At 45.6% G+C, this 22,029-nt stretch overlaps 2 protein-coding genes and 1 long non-coding RNA gene across 6 annotated transcripts in view; 2 read left to right on the top strand and 1 right to left on the bottom strand.

The window, feature by feature from the left end:
- Positions 1 to 98: 98 nt before the first annotated feature.
- Positions 99 to 15,403, top strand: CYB5D1 (cytochrome b5 domain containing 1). 2 transcript variants are annotated; one of them, XM_088656259.1, is made up of 5 exons: positions 99 to 302; positions 1,459 to 1,535; positions 2,460 to 2,678; positions 3,306 to 3,536; positions 14,726 to 15,403. In XM_088656259.1, the coding sequence occupies exons 1-4, from the start codon at positions 176 to 178 to the stop codon at positions 3,534 to 3,536; spliced, it is 654 nt and encodes a 217-aa protein (XP_088512385.1). In that variant the 5' UTR covers positions 99 to 175; the 3' UTR covers positions 14,726 to 15,403. The 2 variants fall into 2 exon arrangements, with proteins under 2 accessions (XP_088512385.1, XP_060137876.1); XM_060281893.2 differs by lacking the exon at positions 14,726 to 15,403 and adding an exon at positions 14,488 to 14,721.
- Positions 12,363 to 19,303, bottom strand: LOC132593068 (uncharacterized). Its single transcript, XR_009558491.2, has 3 exons — positions 19,112 to 19,303; positions 16,597 to 16,793; positions 12,363 to 13,827 (listed from the first exon to the last, which is right to left on the bottom strand). It is a non-coding gene; the product is annotated as an uncharacterized LOC132593068 (long non-coding RNA).
- CHD3 (chromodomain helicase DNA binding protein 3) overlaps positions 17,032 to 22,029 on the top strand; it is a 59,935-nt gene continuing 54,937 nt past the window's right edge. For all 3 annotated transcript variants that reach the window (XM_035134441.3, XM_035134442.3, XM_035134440.3), the window contains exon 1: positions 17,032 to 18,708. In XM_035134441.3, coding sequence (XP_034990332.1) covers positions 18,486 to 18,708 — 223 coding nt within the window. In that variant the 5' untranslated portion in view covers positions 17,032 to 18,485. The remainder of the gene's footprint in view (positions 18,709 to 22,029) is intronic.

The following is a 22,029-nucleotide window of genomic DNA, read 5'->3' as shown; positions in this document are numbered from 1 at the left end:
GACTACAGCTCCCAGCAGGCCGCTTGGCTCCCCCGCCCCTCGGCTCCCAGCACGCTCTGCACGAGGTCCGCTCCTCCCTCCGCCTTTCCCGTCAGGCGCTGCGGGGGCTTCGCGGGGCGGTTGCCATGGTAGCGGCGGACGCGGCCTACTCCTCTTCCTCTCGCTCCTCCCGGCAATGGACGTTTACCGGCCGCGCTATTACACCCCGAAGGAGGTGGAGGTGCACAACCGGCCCTGGGACCTCTGGGTCTCCTACATGGGGCGGGTCTATGACCTCAGCCCCCTGGCCGAGGCCCACAAGGGTAACGCACGCAGCCTCTCCCTCTTCCCTATGGGGGCCCTAAAGGCAGCCGGCAGATTTCCCCACCCAAGAAATTGAGGGGGGGGGGCGGGTGAGTCGGAGGGAATGCTGAATGCACAACAGAAGACATCCCTCGGGGGTGGCAAATCCAGGGTCTGCCGGCCACGAGGGCTAAAAGGGAACCTCCATGTTCAGTGGCAGTCTACCTTCTCCAGGCAAACCTCACGGGACGCCACGAGGGCGGTGGGGCTGCTGCCTTCCCCAGGAGGGCCTCTCGTTTGGGCCACTACTGGGAAAGAGGGTGCTTGGCTAGCGTGCCTGATCCAGCAGGAGGACTCTTCTCTTACGTACGTTCATGGTGTGAGTTGTTTTTCCACGCACCTGCTGCTGCATCGCATTCACAGGCCTTGTGGCCTGCTTTTCCTCACCCCCTCCTCCCTCCTGTGTTGAGATCCCAAATGTGTCCTGTTTTATTTTTTGCTTTTCCCTAATTTGGAAAATAGCTTGGTGGTAGAGCACATTTTTACAAGGTCCTCTCCAGTGGTGGGCGACCTCAGGCCTTGGGAGGCAAATGTGGTCCTCAAGGCCCTTGGAATATTTGGCCCTTGGAATTCTCCCCCCCTTGACCCTCCTTGAGCACTTTTGCCTGGCTGGAACGTGTCCTTGAACTCCAACAAAGCCTCTTCCCAGGGGCAAAAACTAGGCTTTATTTCACCCAGGTCAAAGATCCAGATTGGCACCTCCCCTCCCCCATTTGTGTACACACACATACAAGCAGGGAGCCTCATTGGTGCCCTTCTAGAGGCTTCACCGAGGGCAAAATAACCAAGCTAGCCCCCGCACCTGCTATGGCTCTGCCTCTTCCTTCCCTGGATGTGTGGGTGTGTGGATGTACGTACACATGCATTATGCCACTCACTTTTGCCTCTGGCCCTATTCATCACTGACCTATGACACTCGAGGTTTGCCACAAGGGAGCGTGCTCCTTTGGCTAAAAAAAGGGGCTCCCTGCTCCTGATGGGAAAGACTCCTCTCTTTTGGAGACTGTGAAGAATACCAGTCAAACAAGATAATATGAGGCTAGCTAGAGCACTGGTGTGACTTAAGGATGGGCAAGCTTCATATGTATGCCTTATCTATATTCTCTGCCTGTTCAGGTGATATCTTATTGAAGCCTATCCTAGAAGCAGCGGGGAAAGACATTACCCACTGGTTCAACCCCAAAACCAAAGACGTGAGTACCTGCAGCTCTTGGCGCTCAGGGCAACTTAGGGCAAAGATCTTGCCTGAGTGGAAAACTCTTGGAAAATTAGAGTTTAGTTTTACTCTTACAGAATGTTGATGCTTTTCTCCATAAGAGTGTTGCTGGCCATTTATTACTGTTGTTGTTGTTGTTGTTTAAAATTGGTATACTGCCCTTCATTCACAGATCTCAGGGCAGTATACATAAACATGTAATATAAAAATTTGTGATAAAACATTATAATGCAATACAATATAATTGCACAATACAATACATGATAAAAGAAAGAACAACAAACCAATACCCCCTTCCCTTCCCACAAACACACTTAAAAGGCATTTGTATCATTATTAGTTTGTTAACAATTTCCTTGACTTGCTGTCCCAAGCAGAATACATTTGAAATACTCTATGTTAGGTCTTGAAAGGCAGAGAAAAAAGGAGCAAACATTTCCATCACTGCAAATGCCAAATAAATTGTTTCTGGAATCCCATTTTCTGTTTGTCATGCATGTGGAATCCTCTTATCTCCATGTATCAACCTGTCCCATTTGTAAAGATCTTTAGAAGAGGTGTTTCTTGAGGTTTCCCATCCAGGAATGGCACATTATGTAGTAACATATTGGTACTTTCCTTTTGGTGCCAACTTACAATGTATCTGTTTTCCCTGGCATTTACATGATGTAAATTCTGGAACTGCCCACATTTTTAAAGGTTTTTCAGTATGAAATTTATATTGGTTGTTTTAAGTGATCTTTTTTCCTGCTCCTGGTTTATGCTGTACTGTATATGGGATGGCTGCAACTTGCTGTCACAGGGTTTGGCAGCAATGGTGGGATAAAAATTTACCAAAGAAAGACTTATTTGAAGCCACTCCCCTCTTAACTGAGAAAGGCCGTGAATTCCCTCCTTCCAGATACAGACACACATTAACCCTCTAACAGGATGCCTCAAGTACTACACCCCACAAGGTCGCTTTGTGCACATCCCACCTCCTCTGCCTCGTACAGACTGGGCCAATGACTTTGGCAAGCCCTGGTGGAGAGATAACAACTACGAGGTGGGCATCTTGTCTGCCAAAACCAGACGCATACGGATCATCAACACTCTGACCTCTCAGGAACATACCCTTGAGGTGAGTCCTGCCCCACCTTCGGAAAGGTAAAATTTAAGAAATAAAAAAAACACCCAAGATATTGTTGGCAATTGCCCCTCTTCCTTTGCTAATGTTCCTCTGATGGGACAATGTTGTGGACCTCGATTCTGCCTGGCTTGTCTCCGCCTCCCCAGGATGTGGAGGCTGAAGGGAACCACTTGGTTTTCAGACGCATTTGGACCTCCTGTGATTCCACCCATGGATGATAATAATAATAATAATAATAATAATAATAATAATAATTATTATTTATACCCCGCCCATCTGGCCGGGTTCCCCCAGCCACTCTGGGCGGCTTCCAACAAAACATTAAAATACAGAAATCCATCAAACATTAAAAGCTTCCCTAAACAGGGCTGCCTTGAGATGCCTTCTAAAGGTCTGGTAATTGTTGTTCTCTTTGACCTCTGGTGGGAGGGTGTTCCACAGGGCGGGTGCCACTACCGAGAAGGCCCTCTGCCTGGTTCCCTGTAACTTAGCTTCTCGTAGCGAGGGAACCGCCAGAAGGCCCTCGGCGCTGGACCTCAGTGTCCGGGCAGAACGATGGGGGAGGAGACGCTCCTTCAGGTAAACTGGACCGAGGATGTAACATGGTGCTCTCTGCAGGTTTGTTCCGAGGAATCCATGTGGGAGATCCTTCGGCGGTACTTGCCCTTCAACGCCCATGCGGCCAGCTACACATGGAAATATGAACGCGTCAACCTAGACATGGATAAGAACCTGCAGCAGAACAACATTCCAGATGAGGACGAGGAGTTCTACAATCTCTACATGGACGCTGATGCCTTCACCCCAGCCATCCTGCTCTACTTCAACGATGACCTCACTGAGTTCTAGGTAACCCCAAAATGGAGAAGGAACTGGTCCCATCTCCAGCCATGCTGCCCCCCACCCCCACCCCAGCAGCCCCTCATCTAGCTTGCTTATTTATAAGAATATTTATAAGCCACCAACTCATTTAAAAAAATGCATCATGTCCAATAAAACCTTTCAAACGCTGTAAAATTCTAAAATCGTAAGATACAGAACACTTGGTTAAACCAGAACAGCAGGGAGAAACAAGCTTCCTCCATCTTCTCAAGGGGCTGTGTCACATGGAAGATGAAGAAAGCTTGTTTTCTCCTGCTCCAGAGGGTAGGACTTGAACCAATTGATTCAAGTTGCAAAAAATGAAATTCGAACTCAACACCAGGAAGAACTTTCTGACAGTAAGAGCTTCTTCAACAGAAGAATGGTCTCCCTCAGGAGGTGGTGGACTCTCCTTCTTTTGAGGTTTTTTTAAGCAGAAGTTGGATGACCATCTGGCATGGATGCTTTAATTGAGAGTCCTGCATTGCAGGGGCTGGACTAGATGACCCTTGGGGGTCCCTTCCAACTCTACAACTCCAATTTAGGCGCTTGCCTGATTTTGATAGTTCCAAAATATATTCATTTATTTGATTTATGCTCCACCTTTCCTCCAGAGTGCCCCAGGTAGCATACATGGCTTTCCCCTCCCCATTTTATCCTCACAATAACCCTGTGAGGTAGGCTAGACTAAATGTCAGGGACTGGCCCAAAGTCACTCGTGTGAGCTTCCTGGTTGAGTTGGGATTTGAACCCTGGGCTCCCAGGTCCCGTCTAGGGCTGGGCGATATCTGGTTTTCAGCATCTTAGTATATCACCAACTAAACATCTCGATATAGCGTTACATCACAATGTCCGAAATAAAGATGCAGCTACGGAGAGGCATTGCCTGGCTTCACAGATTTTCCCACATTGTGATTTTTGCATAGCACACACATTTCCTTACAACTCATTAAGGCTGCTAATTACTCAGATGGGAGAGATACCTGGGATACTGAGGAAAGAACCCTGGGAGGAGGGTGAATAGTGTAAGGAGTCTACATTTGGGGACAGCCAGGTTGTTGCCCTTCCTCTGCTAAAAAACCTTTTGAATGAATCTGTGAGAGCTTCAGTAAATGTGTTTCTCAGCCAGAAGAACACCCCCAGATTCTGTGTTCGCAAAGAGGCCACACCCTGCTTTTCCTCCATTGATCAGGAAGGCGTTTCCTCTTGGCCCGCCTTGCAACTGGTTACCCAGAAGTCAGCAACAGAGATGGAAAATGGCGTTTGTGAAAATTCACTCTAGACTCAAGATGATGAAGCTCCTGTATTTCAGGAAAACTTTCTGGGTAGGAGGTGCCACAGAAAAATAAAAGCCTTTTGTACAAACAAGACACAGTGCTAATATTGAGGAGAAACGAGAACATGAGAGTCAACATGGGCTTGTTGATCCAGTATGAGGCCTGTACAAGGGCACTCTTGGGCCAGTTTGGTATTTGCTGGAAATGAAGGTGTACCAAGAAATGATAATTTTACATGAATGGACTCCTGGAAAAGGATTTCACCAACCTTGGGTTGCATCCACCCTAGAGTTAGGAGCCTTATAATATGTAAGCAGTTTAGGACGTATCCACTAGATGTCAGCAGTGGCTCATCAAGCAGCCATTTTGAGGTCTGTACCGCAACCCTTGAAATGGTTTTAAATATAGAATAATGACTCTAACATTCAGTGGTTGATTATTCTGCAGGGTCATAGCCAATGGGAGAAGCACTGCTTCTCATTTGGAGCAGGACACACTCACTCCCGCTCGCCTTTCCCCAGAGCCTTTTGAAATTCAAACTTTGTTATTAAGCCTACTAACATCCTCTGGCTGGTGGTTTTTTTTTTAAAAAAAATGTTTTTGTTAAAGATTTTCTTGGTTTACAAAAATACATGCCTTGTCTCTTTTTCTCAGGTTGTACAGTCTTCCTTACAAATCAGTTACATTTGTTATGCGACATTAGTGATGGGGAAGAAGAGGGGGGAGAGGAGGGGGTGGTGGTGAGGTTTATATTCTTTTGTATAGTGCATGTGTGGCGTTTTGTGCCAATGTCCACTGGGTAGGTTCTCTTTCTATTTGTCTATTGAATTTCCTTGGTAGTGAGAGGTATTGGTGGGCAGGGTGTGGCTGGTTGTCTGTGGTTGTCTGCAGTGGGGTTTGTTTGCATTTGTGAGATGGGGAGGGCTTGTTGGGTCATCCTCTGGCTGTTGAGAATCTGGGGAGTCCTGGGCTCAAATCCCCACCCAGCCATGACGCTCAGGGTGACCTTGGGTCAATTGTTTTAGCTCAACCTAACCTACACCACAGGGTTGTTGTGAAGGTGGTAGGAGAAGAACCATGTAAAGTCACATTGAGCTCCCTGGAGGACAAGCATGATAACAATGTAATAAATAAAACACAGACTCTGCAGTAGTCTTTGCCTCCACATGTTTTGGGCTGCAGCTTCCATCGGCCCCAGCCAGAATGTGCTAGCTAAGATTGATGGGAATTGTAGTCCAAAACATCTGGAGGGTAGCAGGTTGGCAAGGCTAACGTAGAAGCAATACCTTTATTATGGCACAAAAAGGAGACCAGTTAGAATTCCAGCATCTTCTAATACTGCTGCATTAGTTGGGGTAAATGGCCAAAATTCTCCTCTTTCAAGCTCAGAATTCATACACAGACAGCACAATCCTATATGTGTTTACACAGAAGAAAGTCTCCGTGGAACACACGCTGCCTGATCTTTAGGATTGCAGGAGAAATCTGCTTTGTCATCCCGCAGATACAAAATAAACCTGTATTTGTAGAGAAGCTAAATCTGTATTCACATGTGCTAATGGAAAAATGATTTCTGTTCCCAGAATGTCCACTATTTTTCATATATAGAAGTTGGGAAGATAGTGACCCTTCTCCCAGCTGAGAGTATGATTTTTCTCCCTTTCCAATGCCTCCATGATTGCCACCAAGCAACACAATTTTTGTTTCTTTTCTCTCATATAGAAAATAAGTCTCAATTTATTTAACTTTTTAAAAAGAGACAGTTCTTCAGCTTTGAAAAGACAGAATTTAAAATACACATAATTGCTAAAAGAATTCCCAGCTCATCCAGGTCCCCTAAGTGCTTCTTCTAGTCAAGAAGGTGTTATGTTGCTTCTGAAGTACTGTTTGTCAGACCTCTGAAGGAGATGACTCTTCTTTTGGAAGCAGCCACTCTGGACATCCCTCTCCCTTTATGTGCTTTTGCTGTTCAAGCATGCTGCGTTGAGGTTGCTAATCAAAAAATAGTTCTTAGCAAATTGTTGAGATCTGGATGGAACACACACAGAGAGAAAAGGAAATATCAAACACCAGTCCCGGAATATGGGGGTAAGAACATCTGTGGATCATGCGGGGACATCCAGTGCGGCAGAAAAGGAAATGCTTAGAGCCGAGTCAAGCTAGACTCAGGGGATCAGGGAGGCCTGTGGTGAGCCATAACCCCTCCAGTGAGTGCACTTGTGTGATAATTGCTTTGGTGGGAGAGACAGTAACAGCTGGGCTCCCTGCTTGCTAACCTGTGTCTGTAGGCAAAGTGATGGTGGTGCTTTGAGTGTGTGAGTTGCTGGGAGAGAGTTGCTTTAGAAGAAGAGCATGACAGAACTCAGGGGAGGCTATCGAAAAAGCAAACCCAGCCTCTTAGCTTCTAAAGGGCACAGTTAAGTTTAAGAAATTTTGTATTTTTGTTGTTGTTTTTAGTGTTTATTGGTTTTTGTTATTTGTTGTGTTTTGTTTTTATTAGATGTTTTTTAAAATAATAAAAATAAATTGAAATAAATAAATAAATAAAATAAAGGGCACAGCCTACCCAGTCTCAGATACTTGGGAATGCTATGCTCAGACTCGCTTAGTGCTGCAGGACTCAGAAATGGAAGAACCATGTTGTTCTTTTGTTGTTGTTTAATCGTTTGGTCGTGTCCGACTCATTGTGACCCCATGGACCAGAGAACACCAGGCACTCCTGTCTTCCACTGCCTCCTGCAGTTTGGTCAGACTCATGTTGGTAGCTTCGAGAACACTATCCAACCATCTCGTCCTCTGTCGTCCCCTTCTCCTAGTGCCCTCCATCTTTCCCAACATCAGGGTCTTTTCCAGGGAGCGTTTTCTTCTCATGACGTGGCCAAAGTATTGGAGCCTGAGCTTCAGGATCTGACCTTCCAGTGAGCACTTAGGGCTGATTTCCTTCAGAATGTATAGGAAGAACCATAGATGATTCCTATGCTTAGCACAAAAGGAATGTAAGGAATTCACCAGCTGCCAAATTGCTACATGGCAAAGCTCAAGGTGTTACTAATCTATATACAGTATATAAAAATGTAAACTGGCCATGTCCGTTAGTATCCACGTTTCACCAAAACCGCTTGACCGATTGCGTTCAAAGTTTGACACAATGCTGCATGCGAATATGAGAGCAAGCCCATACCTTTTTCAAAGACAGATGTCACGCCTGTGCCACGTAAAAACCCCAAACCCCATGTTTCAAAACACACCACTCAGACGAAAATGCATTCTGGGAAAATAACCAGGTTGCAAACCAGCGTCCTCTAGTGGTGGCTACGCTGGTACTGCACCTATAAAACCTTCCTTCTCAACAGCACCTTGGCTCTCGTTTACATACCGTACTAGGCCGAAGCCTTTACAGACTAGGCCGAATGGAGGTACTGACTCGCCTGGGTGGGGGTTGGGGAGAGGAGGGGACGGGATAGGTCAGGACATGGTGGGACCAGTCACTGGGATGAGCCGGGGGGGTGGGGGGAAGAGGGGGTGGGATACGTCATGGAACGGCACAGGGTGGGGACAGGCACAGGGATTAGCCACAGCAACACGTGGCAGGGCCAGCTAGTAGTATATAAAGCCCCAAACAACTTGGGACCAGTTTACCTGTGAGATCACATTCTATGTCTACACGACTGCTTGGATCAGCAGAACTGGCACTGTTACAGGTGCCACACAATATTTGTTTCACATCTGTAAGAAATGGATCTTTTAGTGTGGTAGCACGCCCAATTTGGAACTTCCTGCCAATCGCCATCAGTCAGGTGCCTTCATTGTACTCTTTTCCCCCCCTGCTAAAAACATTTTTTGTTAGAAAGGCCTACCCAGATACATTGAATGTTGATATATTTTCAGTTTAGCACTGATTTAAATGTTTTAAATAGTTGTTTTCAATGGTTTTAACCAATAATTTTACTGTTTTATTCTTTTTGTAAACCGCATTGAGGGTTTTTTTTACAATCAAGCGGTGTGTAATTTTTTTTGAAATAAAGAAAAGACTGTTTCCTTAGAAATTTGCATACCGAGCCAGAATAATTTAAAGTGTACTTTGAGCCAAATAAACATTAAACACACCAACCTCAAATACATTATGCAGAAGCAGGTTCTACTGCTATCATTGCAGCTTCCTTTCATATGATGTACGTATTTATGATTGGGATCTCCATCCCTCTGAAGACTGATTAAATTCTTGTAGTGTGTTTTCAAAAGCCTTTCTCCTGTTGCCACCCTAAGATGTTCACAACAATACATTTCACTTAGAAACCAGGAAACAGGAACTTGCAAATCCATCCAGATATTTAGATATATAAATACAATGACATACAACCCGGGCGGGGGGGGGGAGGGGGAGTAAAACAGAGCAACCTCCCCCACCCCACCCCTTACTGTAAGAAAATAGCATTGGACACAAAAATACGGCACAGAATACAGAGGGAAGTTTCACATTTTGGAGTTTCCTTTGGGAAGTTGATTTTATCATTTAGAATATGTTGGGGGTATTAAAAGGAAAACCATGGGTTTGCAAGGGAGGATGAACCAATTTGCAAGGGAGGATGAACCAAAGACTGACAGGTGTCGGAAAGGAGAGGTTATAGGAAAGATAACAGGAAGGAAACTAATCTTGGATTTTGCACAGTGTTACACCAGCTGGCCTCAGGACTCCAGCTGTCTTTCCCAATAGGCACCTTGCGTGCTCCTCACCTGGCTGAGCTTCTTCCTGCAACGTTTCCCCACTGCTCCTTATGGTAATATATCCAGTCTCTCTCCCCACAATCTTCAAAAACTGCCCCTGCATGTGGTGCCTGTGCCAAAATGAAAACAAACAAAAAGCATTATACAGTATATACACAAACAAGCTGGCGTGCTTGGAGCAGCAACACTCGAGTGCAGTGATGGTTCTGGAAAGGTGCATCCCAGGCCAGGAAACCTTAATGATGATGATGATGATGATGATTTTTTACTATTATTTCTACCCCGCCCATCTGGCTGGGTTCCCCCAGCCACTCTGGGCGGCTTCCAAAAAGATTAAAAATACTACATTAAAACATCAGTCAGTAAAAACTTCCCTAAACAGGGCTGCCTTCAGATGTCTTCTAAATGTTATATAGTTGTTTATTTCTTTGACATCTGCTGGGTGGCCATTACCAAGAAGGCCCTCTGCCTGGTTCCCTGTAACTTGGCTTCTCGCAGAGAGGGAACCGCCAGAAGGCCCTTGGAGCTGGACCTTGGTGTCCGGGTTGAACAATGGGGATGGAGATGCTCCTTCAGGTATACAACCCCCCCGAGGCACACCTGGTCTGCTGGTAATAAGCCTGAAAGTATTTGCTGCAGTTGCTCTTACACCTAACTTCCTGGAGTCGTAACAGCAAATGTATGAGCTGAGAGTTGAGAGCGGCAACTCTGATCCAGGAGTCCTCTCGGGGTGGCAAGTCAGGGTGGGTGGGAGGCATAGGAGCTAACTCCTAGGGGCTGAGGCCCCTTCAGCCCCAAGAAAATATTTGAGGGGGATGCCCACCCCAAAGTTGATGGACATTGCCATTTAAACGGTGTGTCTTGTGATCAGTTTTGCAGGTTGGGGCTTATCTGCTCCGCTCCAATATTTTATTCAAGTTGGCACCTTTGGTGGGAGGGATGTTTTCTCTTGAGTCTCTTTGGCTGCCTTTTCCTCTCCTTTTGGCTCCACCTACAGTTCTCCTGATGCTCTCCTGCATCCATCTTGCTTCCCATTTATCACACTTTATATGAGAGGAAGGGAAGCAGGGTTTGCAAGCTGTGTGTGTGTAGGTTGCCTGGTCGAAGTATCCCAGACCCTGAGATTTCCGGGTCCAAACCTGAAACCTAGTGGTGGCCCCCAGTGATGTCAGGGAGGGACACCCCTGGTTATATCACAGGGCAGCTCCTAGGGATATCACAAGGGTGGGCCCTGGAGATGGAAGTAAATTGGAAGAGGGGAACAGAGGGAAATGTGGCTGTGGTCATGTTCCTGTTGGGCCTTGCAGTCTGTAATATTTCTTGCTTTGCTCCAGCAACAGACACCAAGATTGAGAATGAGGAGTAACTTTATTAAAAAGCTTTATTCAGGGGTGCTGCTAAGACCCTCCTTTAGAACTGATGCTCAAGGCCTAAGGAACTGGCCAGTTCATGTGACTCCAGGGCAAGTCGTCAAATTGCCAATGGACAATTAACATTAAGGAAGAGCCAGCAAATTACAAGCTCTGTCATTACACAATCCACAGGGCCATATGCCAAAACTCTTCAGGCAACATCTGGAGAGCTAGAGGTTAGCTGCCCTTGGTGCAAATGATACTAATCTAGGTGGGTCAATGGCTTGCCTCTGTATAAAGCAGCTTCCTCCATTCCTAACTGCTCTCTGTCCACATTTGCAGCTGCCTCATTGGGAACATACCTCACATTCCTCCCTCTGTCCCTCCTAGGGGGATGGCATCAAGCTTCCTCCCCAGCTGTGGCAGGGGTAATGTGCATCTGTCTACTCCCATGCCAAGCCAACAAGGCCCCAGGCTGTCACATCAGGCCAGCTTTCCTTTCTCTCTGCCTCCTTGGATGGATGCTGTCCCTGGTAGCTGCAGCAGAAGGGGAAAAGGATAATCCCTCTCTGCAAGTGGGGATTATGATGTGAGACTTGAAGGTTGGCCATTCTCTTGTGGTGTGGTGCTGGCAGGTCCCATAACCTCAGGGAGGCTCTGACTTGTATAGAGAACAGATGGACTTGCGACCACTGTCATGTCTGTGAGAAGGGAACCCTGCCCACTCTCCGCCGAAAGGAACAGCTGCTCTTGGCCCATGGTGCCTGATTTTCCCTTTTTCCTTCTGCACTTGCAGTGCTTTTGTCTCTCCCTGCACTGCTACCTGGTTGTGGACCCACAGTTGTGGAATCCTGGCCGAAAGAGGCCTGTTTGGCTCCATCACTGCTGCCCTTCTGCTGCATTGCAAAGACATGACCTTTCTCAGAGAGTTTGGCAGAGGCCTGGTGGAGCAATACTTTCCTGGTAGATTTTATCTGCTGTCTGGCAACCTTTATGCTGCAATCCTATACTGCAGCCTTGGCCAACCTGGTGCCCTCCAGATGTTTTGGACTGCAATTCCCATCAGGCTTAGCCTTTAATTTTTAAGTTTAATTTTTCATTTCATTTTTAATTCCATCGGCACAGCTGTGAGACCAGCACATTTTGGCCCCTGCTCTATTAGAACTTTTGCATCCCATATGGTCATTAAAATAACTTGTAATTACGAGTGTGTACCTCACTAGGCTTATTTCCTCCTCCCTCCCAATTCATTTCCCGTTTGTGTTGTGTCTTTTTATATTGCAATCCTGGTGGCAGGGACAGTTTGGTTTTCTTTTCTTTTTAGTGATCCATAAGACACACTGAGAGCCCCCCCTTTTTTGCCTGAAGAGCTGGATAAAAATTCTGTAAGCAAAAAACTGGGCAGTAAGTCAAGATCTTATTTCTGAGTGAACATGCAAGGGGTTGCACTTAAAAAAATATTTGTAATATTTTAACTGAGATTTATTACACTGTTGCATTATTGTACGACAAAGGCAGGACATGCTTATTTTTTAAAAAGGAACACATGCTCTCTCCTTCCACATGTTCATCCTCAAAAAAAACAAGAACAAAAACTTGTCCCTATGACTTTCTCCTCCCTTGTCTGTCATAAACCATTGCATGATTAGACACTGGTGTTGAATTCTCTACTTTGTCTTTGATATATTTGACATTATAGTGTTGCCTCAAAGATAAAGGTAAAGGTACCCCCTGACCATTAGGTCCAGTTGTGACTGACTCTGGGGTTGCGGCGCGCATCTCGCATTATTGGCCAAAGGAGCCAGCATACAGCTTCCAGTGTTGCCTCAAATCAGCCATCAAATGGTTAATGCTTAGTGACAGCCACTGTTTAAGCTTCTGTGGTATGAGGTGGAGAATGAGGCTATGTGATATACAGTGGTACCTCGCTAGATGAATGCCATGCTAGACGAATTTTTCGCTAGATGAATGGTTTTTGCGATCAGAGGTTGCCTTGCAAGACTAATTCGTTTTGTGAAAAATTCATCTAGCGAATCGCGGTTTCCCATAGGAATGCATTGAAATTCAATTAATGCGTTCCTATGGGCAATAAATAAATAAATAAATAATTCAATGCATTCCTATGGGATCCGCAAGACGAATTTTTCGCAAAACAAATTGACTCACAGAACGAATTAAATTCGTCTTGCGAGGCACCACTGTACTGGTTAGAGACCAGGTTCAAATCTCTGTTCAGCCATGAAGCTTGCTTGATGCCCTTTAGCCTTTCACCACCCGCCTCTCAGTCTAGCCTACCTCACATGGTTGTTGTGAGTCATGGGCAACTTACACCTGCCAGGAGCGACATCTCAATGCTTTCCACATGTGCTGCATCAGGAAGAATTTGGGTGTCCCATGGCAGGACATAGTCTCAAACAAGGATGTGCTCTCCCACACCCACATTCCCAGTATGTTCATGCTCCTGTCTCAGCAACTTCTATGCTGGCTTGGTGGTGGAAGATGGTAGGATCCCAAAGGATGTGCTCTATGGGGAGCTGTCTTCAGACACCAAGCCTGTTGGCAGACCATATGAAGGCTGGCAACCGCACCCCCACAATGTGGGGATCCCTTGCAGATGACCACAGCACCTGGAGACAATCATTCAGGTCACTGCTGTGGAAACACAACCTCAGGAGAAATTAACACTGGGAGGAGTGCAGAGAGAAGAAATGCCATGGTGTATCTGTAACAGTGAAACTGGACCTCTTCATCTGCCGCAGCTGCAACAAAACATGTCTCTCCCACAGCAGTCTCCACAGCCACAGCAGGTGCTGTAACTAACGGCTTGACTTCACTCTCAAAGGCGCACTCTTCCATTGTCTCCCAAGACAGACAGGTGCCAGCAGGTTGTTGTGAGGATAACCATTCTAGGCCAACCTTTAGCTCCTTGGAGGAAAGACAGGATGTAGATTTAGTAAAATAAATAAAATGACTGGCTACATGAGGTCTAAAGTAGCCATCAATAGTAGGCTGGCCTGCTGTACAATGCCTGGCTCCCTCCCTGCTCTGCAGAGCCTATTACAAATCCTTGACTGTAAATGAACAGCATGGCTAATGCTTACATCCAATCAGTTGTGAATTCTTATGAACGTTTAACATATTTCAAACTGGCCATCCTTTCATCTGGTAAAAAATTTTTGGGGGGGGGGGCGGCGGCTCAAGCTGTCCACAATCCAGTGCCTTGTGATGGAAAAGAAGACACACCATACAGCTGTGGTTGAAGGAAACACTAGAGAATGTGACCTCTGACCTGGAAATCCTCCAGTGATTCTCATTTCCTAGGGAGCCAAAATTCCTAGGACTAGTTGCAGAGACATGCGTATTATGGAAAAACAAATACCCCCCCCCAAAAAAAATCAGTTATAATTTTGCCAGAAGTCTTAAGACATTTGAAGATTTTGCCAAGAGGTGGGAGCACTTGCTCTTGGTTTCTGAATGCTGGAAGGTGTCAATAAACTGCCCGAGGTCAGGGGGATGAATTTGCAACAGATGCCACCAGCACTCTGATTTTCTGAATCAAAGTGTGTAATTCCCATGTTTCCACAGGCTTTCACAGAAGTGTGTGTCTGCGTCAGTCACATTGTAATCAGCAGGGGAAAGGCCTTGAAAGATTTCTTCCCACCCCCGAGCCAAACAGCAGCAGTTCCCTTGAGGGAAGAGCAGGCTTGTGGGGTAATGAGCAACACATCTTTGACCCTCTTGAAAGACAAGATGCAGTTGTGTGTATTGTGTGTGTGTGTGTGTGTGTGAGCTGTTGAAATAAATGCTACATTTCCCCTATTAGTATCATGCTGTAGGTTCCTTGATAGGATTCCTGACACTTAACTGCACTGTGAAAAAACATCAAAGGCAGAGAAGACACAGAAGGAAAAGGATGTTTTCCTCTTTTCATGCTGTTCCCTTGAGCAAGGAGGACCAAGCCACAAACAACTCAGGTCAAGATTCAAAAGGGATTCCCCCCCCCTCTTTGGAAATTTGTACTTTGTTCTTGTTGCTTCATTTTTAACCAGCAGGCAATATAATGCACCAATGTAGTGAAATTCCAAGTTTTAAATTCAGGTGATGCTGGACCGCTTGATCCATTCTCGTCCCCACCAGGAAGAGAAATGCTCTGTATACGAATCAAAAATGCCACTTTAATGTAAAAAGGTTTTGATAGCATGAAACCTCCAAAGCTCTTCCCGGAGCATTGGCTTCCAGCATTGCCAGGCGAATGTTTCAACATGAGTGAATGGGATTGGCGCCCAAGCTCCTGGAGGGCTTCAGAGGGTGTTGCGTTAAATATAAAAGCCACATGGGGGATAACATTCACTTGGCAAACGGTGTCTCCTGCAGGCACAGTTAGTTCTCTGTGGACGCTTGTAACTAGTCTACAGGGGAATAAGCTTAGGTTTAAGTTGAACACTTTCACTGGAGAGCGGCCATGTTTTAATAGCGGTGATTGCCCTCCAATTCTTCCCCCAAAAATGAAGTTTAGCCCTGCAAAGAATTTAAAATAAGGTACTGTACTACCAACCGCAATACTACTACCTTCACTGAGAGTGATTCAGATGTGACACTGCATGATTTCAAGCACACTTGCATGAAAAGAAGTCCCACTGTGAGGTCAGTGCAACTTTCTTTCAGGTGCCATTTCATGCGCTTTTTTCCTTTTTTCTTTTACTTCCAACAAAATACAGAGAAGAAAACTTGTTCTCTTCAAAATTGATTAGAAGGCTGATCAACTTTGCTACCAGGCCTAGTTCAGAATTACTGGGAATTCACCTGCAATTCGATTTCAATGTCAATAAAGTTGAAGTATTTTGAAAACAAGCATCATAAAAGCCTCCACTAAAGTATTTGGGGGTATATGGATACTGCACGAATAAGAGAATTGCCTCAGGAACAGTTTGTGTAAGCATTGTGTTTATACACAATCCTTTGGCAAGTCCCTCATTCAGCAACAGGATCTTGACCTCAAAATTTCTCTTAAATATCTGGAAGTGGGTGGGTCGGGTCCAAAATTTCCCAGAATCATTTGTAAAAATGAAAATGTAATGAAGACAGTGAAATAATATTTTTAAAAAAATCAGCAGAGATTTGTGTCTCAAAAAAATGGGATGTGTGAAACCAAGTGGTTTATTTTAGAAATTGATTTTTAAAGTGATACGAGCATTATACTTGTATATTGCTAGTGTAGTGTAAGACTGAAGTTGGGGAAAATATGTTTTTAAGTTTTTTTAAAAATTCCCATGTCAGATCCAATGGGCAGAAGCAGTTATCCAATTGTCCCCCAAAAGAGTTGATTTTTCTTTGTAGTTTCCTTATGCAGGTAGGACAACTCTGGTGAGTAAAACATTACACTTTGTAGGGTCAGTACTCTGACACACACTTGGATTCAGTTTAGTTGGGTTCAAGGATATTGTAGGCTGAAGATACCTCAATAGCTGTAACTTCCTATCATGGGTAAATGACCTGCAATATGCAAATTTGCACTTCACTTGGGACTTACTTGTGACTGCAGTAAAATAAAAAAATTCCTTCAGTAGCACCTTAAAGACCAACTAAGTTTTTATTTTGGTATGAGCTTTCGTGTGCATGCACACTTCTTCAGATAAGGTGCTACTGAAGGAATTTTTTTATTTTACTTCGATCCAGACCAACACGGCTACCTACCTGTAACCAGAATTGTGACTGCAGCTTGTTCTCCACTTCTATCATGTCCCTTCCAAACTCCCATCTTTTTTGTGGGGTAACTTGCTATATGCAATGGCTCATGGACAGCTAGATTTTGCAGGCCTTATTTGTGCAGGCAGGACAGTCTCATTTGCTCCAATATAACGGACACTAAAATGAGAGATGATCAGAGCCACCTGGTTTGAAAAAATAAAGAATTGAGTCCTTTAAAACTTCCTATTGGTTCCTCCATTATTATTAGAGGGTTTGAGATCAAAGGCCACAAATAAAAGGAAAGCTAACTTTTTCAAAACTGTATTTTAAGTCTTAAATTCAAAGATGCATGAGGCTTGTCCAAAAATAAAATGTGATGGCCATTCTTAATTATTATAAAATGCTTCCCCATTTTACTTATTAATTTCCCTTTAGTGGTGCATTCTTTTCCCATTTATAAAACAGGGAGAGAAAAGTAAGGGCTACAATCCGTAAGAGAGGTATACATCCTTACGCCCAGCGACTTTCTTGGGACTTCAGTGTACCACACTCAGTGCTGGATTGTGGCCATAATTATTTTCAAGATCAGCTAAAAAAAAAACCCCCCAATGTTTTGGTGAGAGAAGGGGGCAACCTTTGTAATGAAGGTATTTGCTAAAACTACACTTTCATATTAAATTCATTTATCCCAGTGGAGCAAACACGATAGGGTATTTTTTTTGGGGGGGGGGTTTAAGGGAGCAAAATATATTTATTAGGATAGACTTTCCACACAGAAGTTTGGAAGAAAAAAAAGCCTTAAAAAACAAAACAGCACTCATCTAGAAAAACAGTGAAATCCACTTCTGTGAGCATGGATAAAATATTTTAATGAATTGCAGTAATCAGTGGGGTTTTTCTTTTCTTCTTCCTTTCTTGCCCTAGAGGAAAAGGAGAGAAAAAAACCACTCCCTTCTGAAGTATTTAAAGTTAGAAGAAGAAGAAGAAGAAAAAAGGGGGGAGGAAAAAAAACCACCCCTATTCTTTTCTTCTTCTCTTATGCTAGTAAAGCACACAGACACACACAAAAGTCATGGTCTTACTAGTATGGAACTAGTTAACCTTTAACAATTTTATGCTGATGTCATAACTGAGCATGAGTACTGATTAATCCAACCTTTTCTCTCTCTCTCTCTCTTCCCCCCTCCCTGTAAAAAATATTTTTATTGAGGGAGGTGGGGGGGAGAGCATAAGAAAAAAAGAAATAATTTAGAGCAGCCATCTTTGTTTTATGCAGAAATCTTGTCAGTTTCCCCCCAGTGCCAGGAATGTCTAAATATTGTTCATGATCACAGATCTTGGAGATTGAAAAGAAAATATAACAGCAAGAAGAAAAAGCCTTTATCTTTATTATCATTTTCGTTTTATTGCATGCTTTTTTCCCCTCTTAAATTTGGAGCTGATTTTTTTTTGAAAGGGGGGGGAGATCTTTTTAACCCTAAGGAAGAGGGGGTTAAAATTAAGCCAGCCATTTTGTTTTTTGATATAGGGGGGGCCCTATATATTTTTTACCTCCTGGGGGGGTCTGTTTTAAAAATAATTTAAGGGCGGCCATTTTTGTTTCTTGGTCTTGTGGAAAATATTATCCTGAACTCCCCCCTCAGAATTTAAATATATCTTTACTCCCCCCTTCATTTTTTATTTTATTTTTTAAAGAAGGGGGTCGAGGAAACATTTGAAGGAAGGACAAAGTTGTAGAGAAGGAGAGTTGTTTTCATTCATGGGACTTTTTTTTAAACTGAGGTGATCTGAAGTAGGGGAGAGCTTTTTGTGTGTGTGAGGGAGAGAGGGAAGGGGGGTTGCCCCCCTTCTGCTTTTCTCTTGTGTTTCCCCCACCCCCCTCCTCCAGCACCACCATGGCTTCCCCTCTGAGGGAGGACGAGGAAGAGGAGGAGGAGATGGTGGTGTCTGAGGTGGAGGGGGACGAAGACGAAGAGGAGGAAGAGGAGGAGGAAGAAGGAGCAGGGGACAACAGCCCAGGCGACATATTCCCGCCTGCTGTTCAGGCTGAGGAGGCTGCTCCACTGACACCGACAGCATCCACGCCGGCGGCAGCTGAAGGGACAGAGGCGCCTCCAGGTAAACAACACCCCTCCCCCCCACTCCCGGTCGCCCCTTTGATTTGACCTCTCTAAAGATTCGGCGCTATATTAATCACCACACAACACAAAAAGAAATCTGCCCCGCCGCTTTCGGAACTGGCGGGAGGGCGGTGGGTTTGGGGGGGGAGGGGAGGGGAGGGGAGGGCAGCTTGTTTGTAAACAACCAACGGCTTTCGAACGCCGAGGGGCCGGGAGTTCCAACCCGCCGCCCTCCTCGCGCCAACCGCCGCCGAGCCTTCCTCCGCCCCCCCCCCCGGCGAACCGCCGTTCCGCGCGCGCGCTGCCCAACGGCTTTGGAATGTTGAGGGACCCGGAGTTCCACACCCCCACTTTTTAGCCTCTCCTCCCCTCGCCCGTTGCCCTTCGCTGCAATGCCTCACCCAGAGCGGACTGCCCCAGCCGGCGGCTTTTGGGAACCTTCCGATGGCGGGGGGTGGGGTCGGGGGTCCACGTCCGAGCCAGCCGCCCCTCCCCCCCGCCCCCCGGCCGCCGGCCAAACGGCGCGGGCAGCTCTCAAGGGGCCGAGAGTTCCAGTCTGCCTCGAAGGAGGCTGAGGAGAGCGCGTGGGGGGGGGGGGGGAGCGAGGCCAGCGGGGCTTTTTTTGGGGGGGACTATTTAATACAGTAATAATATTCAACGCTTTCTGAAAGTTGTTGGGGAGCCCTGTCCCCCCGTTATTTGACACCCCGTCGCAGCTTTCCTCAGGGTGTGTGTATAGGGGGGAGGGGCGGTTTGTTTTGTAAACACCCTCATGTCTCTCCCCGCCGTCGACTTCACTTAGGGTTTTTTTGGGGGGGGGAGTTATCTGCAAGCACACCCTCATTTGCACAAATAAAGGAAAGAGAGAGAGATTGCTCCCCTTAATTGTTGTTAAAAGGGCCCCCGCTTTTTTTACCTGATCCCCCTGTTTTTAGGGGGGGGGAGTTAGTGGGTGGGCACCCCATCTCTGGAGAATGGGAGCCATGCCAATGTCGTGTGAGGGAATAAGCCCCAAACTCGTCTTCTTTGGGCCTGAGCGGTGAGAAGTTGTGGCAAGCGCAACTTTTTTTTGGGGGGGGGTGTACACATGCACCGAGAGTATTTATTCTCACAGTTGGCAGGAAGGGTTGTAAGCCCAGCACAGGTGGCTGAAAGGGCCATGCATTTCGGATAAGTGGGGGTGAGGGGACGCCTGGTGATTTGGGGGTAGGGAATGTGAGGTGAAGCACATGTCAGAAAAGCGTGCCCTAGAGGTGATGGGAGCAGCTGGCTACTTGGTGGCCATATGCCAGTTTTGACAGGAGCAGAGAGGGCTGCCTGACAGCAGGGCAACAGGACTGAAGGGAGTGGAGAGGCCTCTGTTTGGGGATTATGAGAGGCAGAGCCTCTTTGTAGTGGGGCCAGTGTCGTTGAGGGAGTGGGCTTGGCAGACTAAAGGTACTTGGCATGAAGATTTAGAAACTGCAGGGGCATGACACTTTCTGTGAAACCCTATTGGAACAAGGCCGTTGTTTCATTGATTTGGGGCCGTTTGTTCATAGTTGTTGTCGTTTAGTCGTTTAGTCGTGTCCGACTCTTCGTGACCCCATGGACCAGAGCACGCCAGGCACTCCTGTCTTCCACTGCCTCCCGCAGTTTGGTCAAACTCATGTTGGTAGCTTTGAGAACACTGTCCAACCATCTCGTCCTCTGTCGTCCCCTTCTCCTTGTGCCCTCCATCTTTCCCAACATCAGGGTCTTTTCCAGGCAAAGTATTGGAGCCTCGGCTTCAGCATCTGTCCTTCCAGTGAGCACTCGGGGCTGATTTCCTTCAGAATGGAGGAATACTATTGTTCATAGTATTACAGGCCCATTGATTGGAATTGGGTGGTAGTGGATGGCTCCTTATGGGAAAAGGACTTTTGATTCTGTGTGTGGATCAGGAGCTTTTGTTGCCTTTTGATCTTACAGAGTCAGTCATAATAATATTTATTCAGCCCCTGCGTCCAATGTGTTTTTTATTATTATTACAAAAATCAATAAAAACAGGCCCAAACCACAGATGATCATTCTAAGAAAGATGAATAAAAACAGAAGGCGAAGCACATACAGTAAGGCCCCATCCATGTGACAGGAAAGGTGGTTGGACCATTAAGCAGGTCTAGACATTGAGGGTTGCATATTGAAATGCAACTTGGGTAACTTTAAGGCCAAATTGGTGGTGTCAGGAGTCTAGCTTATATAAAGCAATATATAGGGGGGGAATTCCTCTTGCATTTTTAAAGGCCTAGACAGGCTTGCCAAGACCCATTCAGATAGCCCACGAAGTGGCTAGCAAGAGATACTTAAACATTAAAAACGATCACAACACTATGTCTGTCTTAAACTGATTATCTGCCACCTCTGATTATCAGTGACCCTCTGGTCATCTCTCTCGGTATTGTTAAGGATATCAGATAATTTACTGATGATAAATTACTGGTACTGTACATGTGTTTCAACAAGGTAGGTTTGCTTGCTTGCATTGCTTGCTTCTGGTTTAAATATAAATGCAGTATGAGCAAAGTGAGAAGCAAAATGGCTTTCTGTCATACAAAGTTTACAATTTATTATGCTATGATAACTTGCACAGGAAATGCTTTAAGGTTCAGTTCTGCTGACACTGGCAGACAGTGGCAGTGCCTTGTTTTATTGGGCATAGTTCAAAAAGTGCTACCCTGTATCCTGCAGGAACAGGTAACGGTGTAAGCACAGGATGGAAACGAGTGTGCACAAGAAGCTCTTAAATACTTGATATGGTTATCTCACAAGTTGATGGACCCTTTCCACACTGTGTCTGTGGCTGAGCAAATGGTCCTTGCAGCACCTGCAGTTTTGGCATTTCTAAAAAAACCTGGTTGTACGTACTGCCTTTCCAGAGTGATAGAAAAATGGGTGATGTGATCTTTGTAGAAAGGGTGCTGCCTGTCAACCTTTCTTTGATTTAATTAGATTGTGGACTCCCCAGCAACAGTTCTGCTACTTTATGAATTAACTTTACCTGTCTCAAGCCCTCACAAAGAGCTATGTCCTACATGTAAAATAATTTCTCATTGAAAACAACAACTGCATTTCTGAGTATTCTTGGGAAATGCCAGCTCCCCCGATTCTGTGGTTGGCTAATGTACAGCATGTATCTTGACGATGGAACGGCATGGGAAACTCTATCAGAGCTGGAGGTTCCTCACTCAGCTGGCCAGAAGTGGGTTTTTTTTTTGGAGTACTGTAGATCACAAGCCAGTGCTGCTTGAAGCAGTGTGACAGATGTTGCTTGTGATTTCACCTGGGCTCAAAATCTAGA

Source organism: Zootoca vivipara, chromosome 12 (genome assembly GCF_965207765.1).
Source record: "Zootoca vivipara chromosome 12, rZooViv2.hap1.1, whole genome shotgun sequence".
NCBI lineage: Eukaryota > Metazoa > Chordata > Lepidosauria > Squamata > Lacertidae > Zootoca > Zootoca vivipara.
This window is presented reverse-complemented; position numbering and strand designations above follow the sequence as displayed.